The sequence below is a fragment of the Chanodichthys erythropterus genome, chromosome 11 (genome assembly GCF_024489055.1).
Source record: "Chanodichthys erythropterus isolate Z2021 chromosome 11, ASM2448905v1, whole genome shotgun sequence".
NCBI lineage: Eukaryota > Metazoa > Chordata > Actinopteri > Cypriniformes > Xenocyprididae > Chanodichthys > Chanodichthys erythropterus.
The window spans coordinates 47,815,345-47,828,813 of NC_090231.1; the positions used below are offsets into that span (position 1 = coordinate 47,815,345).

Here is a 13,469-nt window from a genome sequence, read left to right on the forward strand (position 1 = left end):
AACAACTCTCTTACCTGTGCTCTATCATTCATACTATTGTTTTTAAAGTGAGTTTCTGCACCCCTAATTCCCTCAACCCTCTCCCTACATGCTCCCGTACGGTCACGTGTACAAAACAAGTCTCCTTATTGGTTAACATAATTAGTCAGCGCTGCAATGTTGTGCCAGATAGTTGTTTAAAATCCCGTTTGCGGAAATAGAAGAGAGTGGGCGGACCGGGGAATGAATGTGGCTTTTCGTAGCAAAACGAGGAAATATCACGAGTTGCCGAACACTGGTCGCTTTACACAACAAAGAATTTAGGTACGGTTATAGAAGATTCACAAAATTGTTTGTGCACTTGTATCATTAGTGTTTATTTTAAGTAACGTTAGGTTAAGTAACTCACGCAGCAACAAGTGGATTAAAGTCAGTCTGTGCAGATTCTTTGAGTTTTCAGTCAGTGCTAGTTTCCGTTTGACTTCTATCTATCTATCTACCTATCTATCTATCTATCTATCTATCTATCTATCTATCTATCTATCTATCTATCTATCTATCATCTATCTATCTATCTATCTATCTATCTATCTATCTATCTATCTATCTATCTATCATCTATCTATCTATCTATCTATCTATCTATCTATCTATCTATCTATCTATCTATCTATCTAAAGACGTGTCTGTTATACCAAAGCATGTTCAGTAAGTGACTAGAACACGGGTGAACCAACATAATAGTGTGTAACGTTATTGTGACTGAATGAAAGAGAGAGTACACAAAGCGCTTGTGATCTTTATTGTGCACTGCACATGTCAGGTTTTCCAGGTTTGTGAGAGCTTTATTTGAATATAAGCTGTAAAGTAGTTTTTTTTTTTTTTTTTTAGTTCTGTTTTTGTTTGTTATTGGTTATTGTGGTTCATGTTTTAAGTCCAGACTTTGTTTCCTGAGATGCAAATATGAATCCACCCGAGCATGTTTATGAAATTGCTTGCAGTAATGATTGGTAAAGATTTAGCAGCGCTGAGAAAATGAACACATACTACGTGACCACTTCGTTTGTGTCCCGCTTTAGTAGAGGACAGGACAGTAAAGCTGAGAAACAGAATTAAAATGTCTAATAATATAGACCCAGCGTACCGACGAGCAGGCCGCTAAACTTCATCAAACAGCTTATTCCATTGCAATAATGTTTTGCTGAGTCAGCAGCCCTGATCACGTCACCCTTGTACTTTCACTTTTTCTCCAGCGGAAGACAAGGGATATTCTGCTGTATAGACTACTTGCTGCCGCTATTCACCTAGGGTAAGCTGTGTTTAATTCGTGTGTGTGTTCGTGTACATGTTTATATTACATTGGTCCAAATGGTCCTCACAAGGAGAGACCTGAGATCACCTACATTTTGGGGACCAGCCAGCAGTCCCCATGGGGAAATGGATTAATAAACATACTAAATTATGTTTTTTTTTTGTTTGCTTTTTTTAATTTAAAAATGGCGAAAGTTTTCTGTGATGTGTAGGTTTTAGGGGTAGGGTAACTTTTGGGATAGTACAGTATAAAAGGTTGTACAGTATAAAAACCATTAAGTCTGGTTCACTATCCCTACAAGGATAGTGAACCAGATGTGTGCAGCTGGGGCTGTGTGTGTGTGTGTGTGTGTGTGGTGTGTGTGTTCACAACCGCCTTTATAATCTCTGATCCATATTTAATTGTTTATATAGTGTTTTCTTTCACCACTATAGTGTAGAATATTGGTTGTATGACAGAAAATTAATATCTTATAATTGAGGAGGGTCCACTGAGATGCTAATAATTAGATGGTTCTTGAATCCATCACTACTCATCAAAATAAATGGATATTAATCACAATTATTATCATAATTTCAATTAGTCACAGCCTCACCTGCTTTTATGTCAGTTGTCCAGCTTTTCTTTTTAATTATTTTTCTTTTTTAGGACACCACTAAAAAATCAACTTCATGAATACTGATTTTTTTTTTTTTTTTTTTTTTTTTTTTTACCAAAATAGAACTGTCTGGTAAAAAAAAAATCCTGTCTTGTGGATTTGTTAATGTTCTATTTTCATAACTGATTTCTTGTTATTTATTTGGTAATTTCTATGCTATCACAGCCTGAAAGACAATTATATTCAAATGAAAAGTTTAAAAACATAACACAATGTGGATTTAGAATAACATGATGTCATTTTTGAATAAACTACTCTTTTATAAACCAATGTATCAAATTTGGCAAAAATAGGTAGCAAAGTGTAACTTCCTTCTTCTTCTGTATTTTGCATTCCAGCTCCCCACAGTCCTTCTCACAGATCTAGTTATGGCGACATCTGCTGGAGACAGCAGCATTTTAGAGGAAGAGCTGACGTGTCCAGTGTGTCTGGAGCTTTACCGCGATCCCCACCTGCTGCCCTGCGGTCATAACTTCTGTCTGCCATGCCTGCGGAGACTCAAGAGCCGCTCAGATCACGGCCGTTTGCGATGTCCGGAGTGCCGACAAAGTCACCGCAGCTCCGCCAACTGGCAGAAGAACTTCAAGCTGGCCAACATTGCTGATGGTTTCCGCCGTCGTGGCCAATCAGAGCGCTCCGCCCAGAGCCGGAGCAACCCATCTCACAGACCTGCTGAGGTACGCTGTGATTACTGTCCAGGGGATGGCAGTGAAGATGGGAAAGGTCCCATGGCAGTTAAAACCTGCCTGAAGTGTGAAGTGTCCATGTGCCCAAAGCATGTTCAGCCTCATTTGGAGCTCCCGGCTTTCCGAGAGCACCCGCTGGTGGAGCCACTCAATGACATGAGGAAGAGGAAGTGTTTGGAACATGATGAGATGTTCCGGTACTACTGCATGGATGAGCGGTTGTTCCTCTGTAATGCCTGCACCATCGAGGGAACACACAATGGACATTGCATCAAAACACTGAAGAACACCATGAAAGATTTTAAGGTAGGTCTGACATTTCAAGGCCCATTCAGTCTTCTTACATCAGTTCACACAGAAGATGATATTTGGTATCAGTATTCCAAGGATTGGCAACCTAGGTCAATTCCATCCCTAATCAAAGGCCCTGTTTACACCTGGTATTAAGCTGTATTTTTGTCGATCCAATCACAAGTGGGCAATGTTAAATACAGGTTTAAAAGGGGTCTAAATAGTTTTGAGCTTGTCCACTTTCAACCACTTGCAGAACTAGTCAAATACACATTTAATCAGATTGCTTTCATAGTGTGGTCGAATGCATTCTAACAACCACACAAAGCAGTTAATACTACTAGCTTCCCAGTGACCTAGCCCTTATGCGTTGTATGGGACGTGTTTTAAGACAATGCACCAAAACAATATATTCCATGTCCATTATGTTGGGCCAAAACACATGGTTTATGATTAAATTCGCTCTTACTATTTGTATCCTTTTCATTATTGGTATCCTTTCCATTTACTTTCTTTCACCCTTCCTCGTAAGCAGCATAATAGCTTCACTCTTTCAGTTGTATTTTCGCAGGAGACACATTTAAAACACATTAAGACCAAGTGAAACCAATAATGAGGCTCGGCTAAGCATGCTATTGTAATGACCTTAAATCCTAGTTGGAAATTGGACATGAATGCTCTCTCAAGAAGTATTTACTACCGGGAAACACAGATATAATTTTGATACCAAAATTGGGCATGCCATAAACCTTTAGACATGGTGGAAGGGAAGAACGATTGCTGGTGTGACTGGTATTCTTTAGTTTTTTTTTCCACAACAGGCATGGGGAATACGTTTATGATGGATGGATGCACTTTTTTGAGTTTCAAACAGGTGTTTTCTGTGCACTGCCATTATAAAGCTTAGGAGCATCAGATTGATTATTAAAATAACTGTTATTGTATTCATCTAAAAGATAGTCATTTATACCTAGGATGGCGTGATGGTGAGTAAATTATGGGGTAATTTTCATTTTAAAGTGAACTAATCCTTTACGTGAGTAATTTACACCAAAACAAAAGATATTATGCATATATATGCATTCATGTCCGAAAACATTATTTTTGTCTTGCATTTCATAATAAATTCAGACAAGCTCAATACTGACTAATTTTCCGTGAGTTTTTTTGTGAATTTGAATGTGTACAAAGGATTGTGGATGATTTGAAGGTCGCGAAGGATGCATCTTTCAAATTCAATTGAACAAAGAACGTGAAACGAAGGCTGCATTTCAAGGATCCTTCCGACTGAGATGGCGTGGATTTGATGACGTAGTAGCCAAGAAATGCAGCCTTCGTAGGATACAGCCTTCCTTTTGAGAAGCACCCTATAAAGGCTAATATTGCCCATGACAGAGAGCAACTGTTAATACATATAATCAGCTTGCAGGAGTAGGGTTGACTACCACTGTAGTGTATGAAATGCAGTATACAAAATGTACAATGTAAGGTTGTACACTATTTGGTGTGATTTTTGGATGCAACAATACTAAATTGAAGTGTTGGTGGACCTTTAGGGACAAGGTTGGAAATCACTATTTTATCACAACTGGAACACTATCTGGTATCCACTAGATTTGGTAATGCAAGTTTACTTGAATCAGAATCATTCACATGTCAGTAAATTCTGTCTTGTCCTCTCTTTCTCTGCTCACTGTTGTCTTCTCTAGGTTTATCTTGACATTCAGCTGCACAAGACAAACAGAAAGATTCTAAAGGCAGAAAAAAATCGACTGGATCAAAAAGAGATTGAACGGCATAACAAGGTGAAGTTAGTAATCACAATGCCTTTGCTTCACATCCCATATAATTTCGTTTTTAGTCTTAAAGAATTTATTAATTAATATTTATTTATTCTCTTGGCTTTTGCTGTACGTTACTAAGTTAAACATGACTATTTTTGTATGGGCAAGCACCCCTCACATTTTCTAAAATGTAAAAATATTGTTTGAAATATTTGTGTTCTAGGCCTACCGGGATGACACAGACCAACACCTAGATGCTTTCCGAGAGACTTCTATTGTACATCTGGATGCTTTTTTATCTTCGCTGCGTGAATGTGTCAGCACCTATGATAGTGAGCAGTGTTCTGGAGTCCAGCAGAACCTTAGTCGAATAGCACAAGATCAAACTCGTCTACAAGAGGTTCACTCAGGCTTTGAGAGGCTTCTACACGAGAGTGACGCTTTCCAGTTCATTAAGGTACATTTTGCATACAAATACAATGAATTAAAATTCTTGAAAATGATCTGTAGGGGTGTAAAGGTCAATCATGCATGGTAAAATACAACTGCTGTTTTTAAACTTATTGGTTTGATTGCATATCCTACACTGTCATTGTCATGCTTATGAGAGTTCATTAAGATGCAGTGACAACACAGATGCACAGTTCAATATTATATTTTTTGAGCAAAAAGGCCATCTACGTCTGAGCCTACTTCACCTTTCCACAAGGAGATGGCGTGTGAAGTGGCTCCTGAGGCTCCCATTTCCAGAACACGCCTATTTCATCACTGGACTGTAGTAGAGACTTAAAAAATACAAATCGTCAATGTGAAATGATTTTGTCTTATATTAACAGCGGAAACAACTTAAAATGCTCCGTCAAGGGTATGTTTACACGTCAACAATTTGCTAAAAACAGAAAAGTTTTTCTTTTGCGATTTGTTCTGTACAGACGACAGCTTTGTCAAAATGATCCCTGTTAACATGGATCTGCAAAAACGATTAAAAATGCTGTATAATGCATGCCAGGCAAGGTTACTTAATAAAGAGAAACTACGCACATATAGACTGCACATGTAATGCACATACGCATGACATCACAAATTCATGTTTTTGTAGTTTACACAGAGACAACAACGGTATCGTTTTTAATAATGTGCAATAATTTGAAACCTGTTTTCAGGCCCCCAAAATGCTGTTGTTGTGCAAATATGAATGGCCAAAACGCATAAAGTTTTCCATTTTTAGTTAAAAGTGGTATTGTGTAAACGGCCCTTTAAAGAAAGATGAATCCAGTGGTCTTTTCTTTCTTGGCCAAGAATTTTCACATAACGTTTAGCGGCGGGTTTATCTGAAAAAGTTGACACAACAATGATCGTTGGATGTGATGTGGAAATAAAAAATAAAAATATATATATATGCAAATGGATCTACAGAAAACACTGAAACATTTTGTTCTGATTACAAAGATTACACAAAGTGGCTAATTTCTTCAAACCCCAAAAGATTTGATGCCACAAACCAATTTTTTTTTCCTCTCGAAAAAGCACACCTTGTAGCACCTACACACTGGCTCTAATTTGACTGATCAAATTCCAGGAGTCTTCAACCAGGAGTCTATTGAGATCCTGCAGGGGGTCTGGGGATAGATATTCTCTTTAAAAGCATCTATATGCGCTCTCATTATTTGTATCATCTGCACCAAAGTCCTGCATGGGTCATGTTTGGTAAATCTGCCCCCACACTTAACAGAACAACTGTCGGGTTATCTGATAGCAGCACTAATCTAATTCTATACCCAAACCATTTGACATAAAGACCGCAACCTGATCCATGAACACACTTCTACACTCTTGCGAAAAAACCTGTTATAGCATAACCTGACTACACTGCACCATGAGTATCTTATTTACAATGTGCCTACTCTTTGTTGATTATGAGACAATTTGCAAGTGTGCAGTTAGTGAACAAGCACTGAAAACACCTCTGATTGGCCATTGCATTCATGTGCTCAAAAGCTGGTGACTGGTTACAATGCTCAACTTAAAGCATAAACACACATGCATTTCAAAGCAGTATCAATAATATCATTGGCTATTTGACTCCTGATTAATTCCTGACCTGTAACTGACCGCAAATGACAAGGTAATCATTTTCCACCCATTTCATCAAACATTAGCAGCCCAAGTGCAGGACTCCAATTTGCACAATAGAATGTGAAGGAAAAAAAAAAAAAATCTCTGTTTAAGTTACTCATGAGAGCTGAGCGTTCTTCGTTTGGCAGTTTGAACACAACCTACATTTGAAAAAAAACGAAAATCCTCATTTTAGTGTTTCTCCTTGAATTTCTTTCAGGATTACAATTCATCTATGAAAAGGTAAGACAAACTTTTAATTCGGAGGTGCTTTCACACATTTGCAGTGAGGGGGATACTTTTTGTCCACATGGTAATATATATTTTTAAACTGTGTGTGTGTCAGGTACCAGAAACAGTTAAGAAAACCTCTGTTTTTCCCTGACGAGCCCACGGTCGACACTGAGCCGCTGTATGAAACTATGGAAGGGAAGATGGGGGAGTTCATTGCTGAATTGCGTCAGCACACCAGCACACTCATCGGCACACTCTGTGAGTCTAAGACCTGCTTACAGCTGCTATTAACGTCAGTCTCAAGTGGTATGCGCTAAATACAGGGGCAAATGGGGTCCAAAACTTTTATTAACCAGTCACTTATAGATAGTATGAAATGAGAATTTTAAATGCATGTTATAGACCTTACTGCAAACTATTCTAGCATGCATTTGTTACATTTTTCAAAATCTTTTGACCTCTTCATGTTTAATCAAAATGATAGAACTGCACCCTCCGGTGAAAACCACAGACTACTCTAATCATTTAGTCTGCTTAAACGCCACAGCGCCCACACCTCACAAGCCATTTAACCACTGATGTTTTGAACCAAATCACTGCCTGCATTTTTTCTTTTGATAATATTGTTACACTTGGATGACTTCACAATAAGGAAGAAAAAATCTGTTGCTACTTCAATTGCATCACGACTTTAAGACTTTAAACGACTTTAAAAAGTGCAGTTCTTTCGCTGAACATGTGATCATTATGGGGCATATTATGAGGAGGTGAAATTTACCACCCCGTCACAAAAACGTGATGGGGTGGTATGTGACGGGTGGTAAATTTCATCCCAAAATGTCCGCAAATCTCCCATGTGGTCAAGTTTCTCACCTAGCATACATGCATTCAATCTGAAATATAATTGTCTTTGTATTAATGTAAAAAAATGAATAAAAACAGTTTTTCCTATCTATTTTGCGTGACACGGTGGTAGGTTTGAGCTTGACGGGCCCGGGGCCTGTACCATGATGATAGTTGAACAAACTCAGGGTTAGAGGATTAGTTTCAAATTGACAAAACCAAACCACTCCAATCCGGCTTTGTTGGTACCATGATGCTGATCATCAACTTTCTCTGTCAACTCAGGATTTGATCCTGAGTTTGTGGAGCGCGTGCACATGAATGCGTGACATCAGTGGCAAACAGCCAATCACATGCCTTGCAACAGAGATAAACTGTGATTCACTTCCCGCGAGAGAGTCAGCGTGATTCAAAACTCTTTTGCTTAAAATGAAGAATTCAAATGCATTTACACTAATGGAAAATACTTGTCTGTGAAAGAGGACAAATAAAAGAAATGATCTTTATCTATCAGTGCAAGTGAAAGTTGTGAAGTTAGTTTATATAGTTGATAATATATAGCGATAGAGACTTAAACATACAAGATCACACGTAGTAATTTTTAAAGAGGATATTTACACCTTATTTAGGCCTATATTACATATGATATATATATATATATATATATATATATATATATAAATAGTTTCAATGAATATAAGTGCTTAATAACTACTGTTACACTAAACTTGCGTGTGTATAATGGATTAATAAAAATATAGATAATTATACAAATCATATATAAATTATATTATCATTAAAACCAGACAATTTCATCATTAAATATTTGTTTTTACTATATAATGACCTTTAATTTGGAGGAAGAGAAACTGGGGGAGTGACTTTATTGCGTTAGGTGTGTCAGTGTCAGTTTGCTCACATCTGATTGGTCCAATTTCAGTTTCAGATCTCTAACCCAAAACATAACCTGCCCCGGAGCAGGTTAGACGTGGAGCGTAAGTTACCATGGCGATAAACACCGCTAAAAGTCAAGTTACTTTAATGGTACCTAAAACCCAGGATTGCCGCAAACTAATCTGAAACTTACCTGGCTAGCCAGCTAAACCGGCTTCATGGTACAGGCCCCCGGTCTAACATGAAAAAGCAACAAACAAATAATGTAAAAAAAAAAAAAGTACAGTTTCCGGCTTTTGTTCTTGGTGGCTATAAGGCTCAAATGTCCTTTAAAGGAACAGAACATTATTTATAGATAAAACAAGTTAGTGTGATGGGGGTGGTAAGTCAAACCAAGGGACGCGCACAAATCATAGAATATTTACAAAAAAAATAGGTTTATTGTGAATAAATATATTTTGTGTAAACATAATAATTCTGAAAAATAGTATATGTTTTAAAAAAATATATAACTTATTTGGTGATATTTTAGATGCAAATGTGATGTTGGGTAACACGGACATGTGAAATTGGCTATGTAATAATGAAATGATTAAAAATAGTATGCTAATCTTCAAAAAAAGCATTTTATCAGATATCATGTTAAAAAGAACACTTGAATTAATAACTTTCAGCTTTGGAAACAGAATTTGGGACATTTTTTGTGCCTTGTGCATTTGATCAAACATTGCAGACCCAAATGGCACTCGTTTTGTAGAATGACTCGGATGCAAAGTTATATATTTATATATATTCTTATTTAGTTTAATTTGATGTACGAACCCTGTTATTTCAATTTTAGTACAAGGTGCTTAAAGTAGTTGAATTTGACTGGCCTGGAAAACCTTGAAAATGGTTATATTCCTCAAAAAGGTGCTTGAATTATTGGAAGACGATGTGTATATGAAACCAGCGTTTAATTTTTTCAATAAACAATTATTTTTTTTTTATTGCAAAATTAATGCTGCAGCCCGTCTAATATAGACCTTATGTAGCTCAGCTTCTTCTCAGCGCTGCGCGTGTCTTCCGGTTTGTATTTCCAGTATTTTTGAATGAACCGCTGGTTTTAAAATGTTTCCAGTCAGGTCTTACTGAGGTTTGTTGAGACATCTGTTTTAAACATTGCAGTGCTCATGATAACTTTCATTAACTCAGCAATAAGTAAGTCCACTTCACCAGCTAATTACTCTTTGACAACGATGCCATAAGCTATGGTTTATCCTGCATAGAGAATGTTACCATATCATCATGATTAACATTAAGGGGGAGGGGTGTATTATTTTAATATTAGACATTATAATAATAATATCCTGTTCATAACTTAATAATTAAACCTCCTGTTTAAAAATGGGAAGATAAAGGACTATAATTTTCAGCTATAGCACTTTTATTTTAAAAATGGGGAAATTAGTGGGAATATGTTAATGCAGAAAACCTTGAAAACCAAAAAAGTCCTTGAATTTCATTTTACAGTATCTGTACGAACCCTGAAATAACCTGAAGAAAAGCTATATATGCATAATTAAAAAATACTAATAAAAATGACAAATACAGTTGCAACAAAATGACTAAAATGAAAATGAAAACATAAAAAATTCATTCAAAATATGAATAAAAACCATAATAGTATTGTCCTAATGAGGTACAAAAAGTAAACTTAACTGAACATGTATTTGCCTTTTTTTTTTTTTTTTCAGTGAAAACATCCAGTCTTGAACAATATAAAGAACAAGACATTCATAAGGTTATTGTTTTGTTTTTTTTTAAGGTGAATTTGAAGGGGGAGATGGTGAGGAGGTGGTGGATGATGATGATGATGATGATGATGAAGAAAGTTTTGATGATGACGATGATGATGAAAATGAAAGTGATGCAGAGGGTGAGGAGGAGATGAGGAGTGAGGAGGAAGAGGAGCAGCACCTCACTGAGTCCGAAGATGAAGAATATACCCCAGAGGAGGAAGAAGATGATGAAGAGGACTAGGAGAAGGGCTGAATGAAGTCTGCACTTGAGTACCCAGAACCAAAGTCTTCATATGAGGGTGATTCGGTGTGGCAAATGAGCCGGCGTTTCACTTGATCTTGCATATAAAATTTATAATGCAGTGGACTGGCATTTGAAGAATGTGTGCACACGTAATGAGAGTCAGTATTCGTTCCTGTAATACAATGTTTTGGTTATTCAAACCAAATATTAGTTGTTGTTTTTTTTTTTTTTTCAAAAGATATTTCAATTACATGATATTATCGACAGGAAGTGACAAGGCGAGGATTAAATATTTATGAGAATGGGTTGTGTGTTGAACCTGACATACTATGTGAATGAAAACTACTTATGGTGATGTTGATATTATGTTTATGACAGTATTTATTTGTCTGAGGGGGGAAAACTAGATTCCAGTCTGGTATGTTTCAAAGCTCAGGGTAACGCATGTTAACATGGATGTCAGTTTGGGATGGGCTTAATTTTGCACCTATTTTCCAGTGATTTTGTAAGAAGAGGTGATGTGTTGGGAAAAAAATGTATAATAAAATATAGTTTCTTAATTTAAAAATAAACTCCTTTGTGAACACTGAACAAACTTTTTAGTTGTTTGTTTTGTAGTTAACTACCGGTTAACAGTTCGGAGACACTTGATCTTGACATGAGCTTTAAAAATTCTTACAGTTTTATGCCTAAATATATTTGAAATTAGTTTTATAGACAAGTCGTTCCTACTTTTTTTTTTTTTTTTTTTTTTTTTTTAAATGGATGAGCTGTAGCAGATGGTAAAAGAAAATCATCATCAAGTGTAGCATGCATGAGAACTCTTTAACAGCAGGTTACTGATAGTTGTCATGCATGCTGAACGGTTGAACACCTGAAATACATTCGGGCTGTCAAGTGATTAAATCATTTAAATTAATTACATGATGATTAATTAGTGTAATTTTAATTTTAAATGTATACCATTTATGTATTTATTTATTTATTTTTATGGAAATATTAAACTATTTTTGATGAAATTATACTCTAAATGAGGAAATAAAACTGCCAGTAGGTGGCGGCAAATGTCTTAAGATCCTCCGTCCCCATAATCTGAAGTTAGTTTCAAAGGTCATTTACTCATTTCTTCAGTTTTTTCCATTTTACACTGGGGTTATTTACCCCACATTATTTTGGTTATTGGATCTGCACTATTCCCTTCAAAACAAACAAACCAGCGTCCCTTTATTTGTTGCTTAGTGACAGTTGCAGATGATGGATAATCATAGAATAATTGGAAAAGACAACAGTTGCTTCAAGTAATAAATCAATTAAATAAATAAACATTTATTGACTATTAGGCTGGGCACTAACACAAATTTCACATTTGGATTCGATTTCAATTCAATTAACTTTGATTCAATAGGCTAATGATTAATTTGGGGGCCTGTCAGGTACAGTAGGCTACATGGCAAATTTTGTCAAAGGAAAAGAAAAAAAAAACACGAAGGCCTTCAAGTACAAAAGTGTTAACTCTCAGCTACCCAAAGGCTCTTTTTAGAGCCACCCATCTTTTCGGTTTAAGAGCACTTGGCAGTTTGTAGAAATTGCTGTAAACTCTAGACAAAGAAATTTGGAAAAAAGTTGAGATATATGTCAGATTATTATATCGATTTTATTGCTTAATGAAATATAATCAGAGAATAAATTATATGATTTTCAAGGATAAAAATGTAAATGAAATAATGGAAAATTATCATAACAGAATAACACAAACAGTTATAAATCAAAATCCAAAATCTCTGAAGTCAAAAATTTAAGTATTATCCAAACATTTTAGTCACAATCATAATCAAAAGTTTAGTAAAATGTAAAAAAAAAAAATCTAATTAAAACGTTAGCCAAAAATCAAGTCTGAGTAAAATTCTCTTGAAAGGAAGGGAAAGATAGACAAGATATCGTTGGTTCAAATTGCAAAGAGCAAAAATTGAGTCACGACTGAGAGGATGTCAGATCCAGACTGAACATAAAAGAAAATTGGCCCTCTTGATAAAAACCTAAACACATCAGCAAGTTCCTCTTTTGTGCATGTAATCAAAACAAGTAAACCACAAGAGTTAAAGCAAATCAAAAATAATATAATTGTAGGCATCTCAGCATTTTGGAGGTCCAAAGCCGTCTAACAGTAGTTGTTTTTGTTTGTTTTTTCCTTTCAAGGAGACGATTTGAAACTAAAGTAAATGTGTACTCATAAATTATTACATATAAATTAATACAGTATATAGGACCCCTCAAGAAAAAGAAAAACAGTAAAGGCAATTGTAGAGAACATTAAATCATATCATTATCTATTACACACTTTTAGGTTCACAAACATTTTATTGCTGCATGATGTTAATTTAAAGAAAAAAGTTAAGATTGAGGAAAATTATGATACACTGTTGTGTAGTTTGTTCATGGATGCCTCATACAATCAACTGCTGTGCATATCTAACATAATCTTATATCTGATACAAACTATTTTTAATATGCTGTTAAATATCCACTCTTGCTCATCTGGTAAATGTTCAGTCTGTGGTTGGAAACACACACACAAGAAACGATGAGATGGTAATATACGCACAGACATCAATCAAGTCAAGTTACAGATGAATGCTTTAAACATCAAA

At 35.8% G+C, this 13,469-nt stretch overlaps 1 protein-coding gene across 2 annotated transcripts; it reads left to right on the forward strand.

The window, feature by feature from the left end:
* Positions 1–185: 185 nt before the first annotated feature.
* On the forward strand, positions 186–11,345 carry zgc:92594 (uncharacterized protein LOC436996 homolog). 2 transcript variants are annotated; one of them, XM_067401248.1, is made up of 8 exons: positions 186–303; positions 1,233–1,288; positions 2,288–2,941; positions 4,636–4,731; positions 4,934–5,167; positions 7,046–7,068; positions 7,172–7,317; positions 10,604–11,345. In XM_067401248.1, the coding sequence occupies exons 3-8, from the start codon at positions 2,318–2,320 to the stop codon at positions 10,816–10,818; spliced, it is 1,338 nt and encodes a 445-aa protein (XP_067257349.1). In that variant the 5' UTR covers positions 186–303; positions 1,233–1,288; positions 2,288–2,317; the 3' UTR covers positions 10,819–11,345. The 2 variants fall into 2 exon arrangements, with proteins under 2 accessions (XP_067257349.1, XP_067257351.1); XM_067401250.1 differs by lacking the exon at positions 186–303 and adding an exon at positions 729–811.
* Positions 11,346–13,469: the final 2,124 nt, after the last annotated feature.

Excerpts from the sequence above, each read along its gene's own strand:
- zgc:92594 (XM_067401248.1), top strand. The coding sequence starts at position 2,318 with ATGGCGACATCTGCTGGAGACAGCAGCATTTTAGAGGAAGAGCTGACG. Across the intron at positions 4,732-4,933 it reads AGATTGAACGGCATAACAAG|GCCTACCGGGATGACACAGA; the intron begins GTGAAGTTAGTA and ends TTTGTGTTCTAG. Across the intron at positions 7,069-7,171 it reads TACAATTCATCTATGAAAAG|GTACCAGAAACAGTTAAGAA; the intron begins GTAAGACAAACT and ends TGTGTGTGTCAG.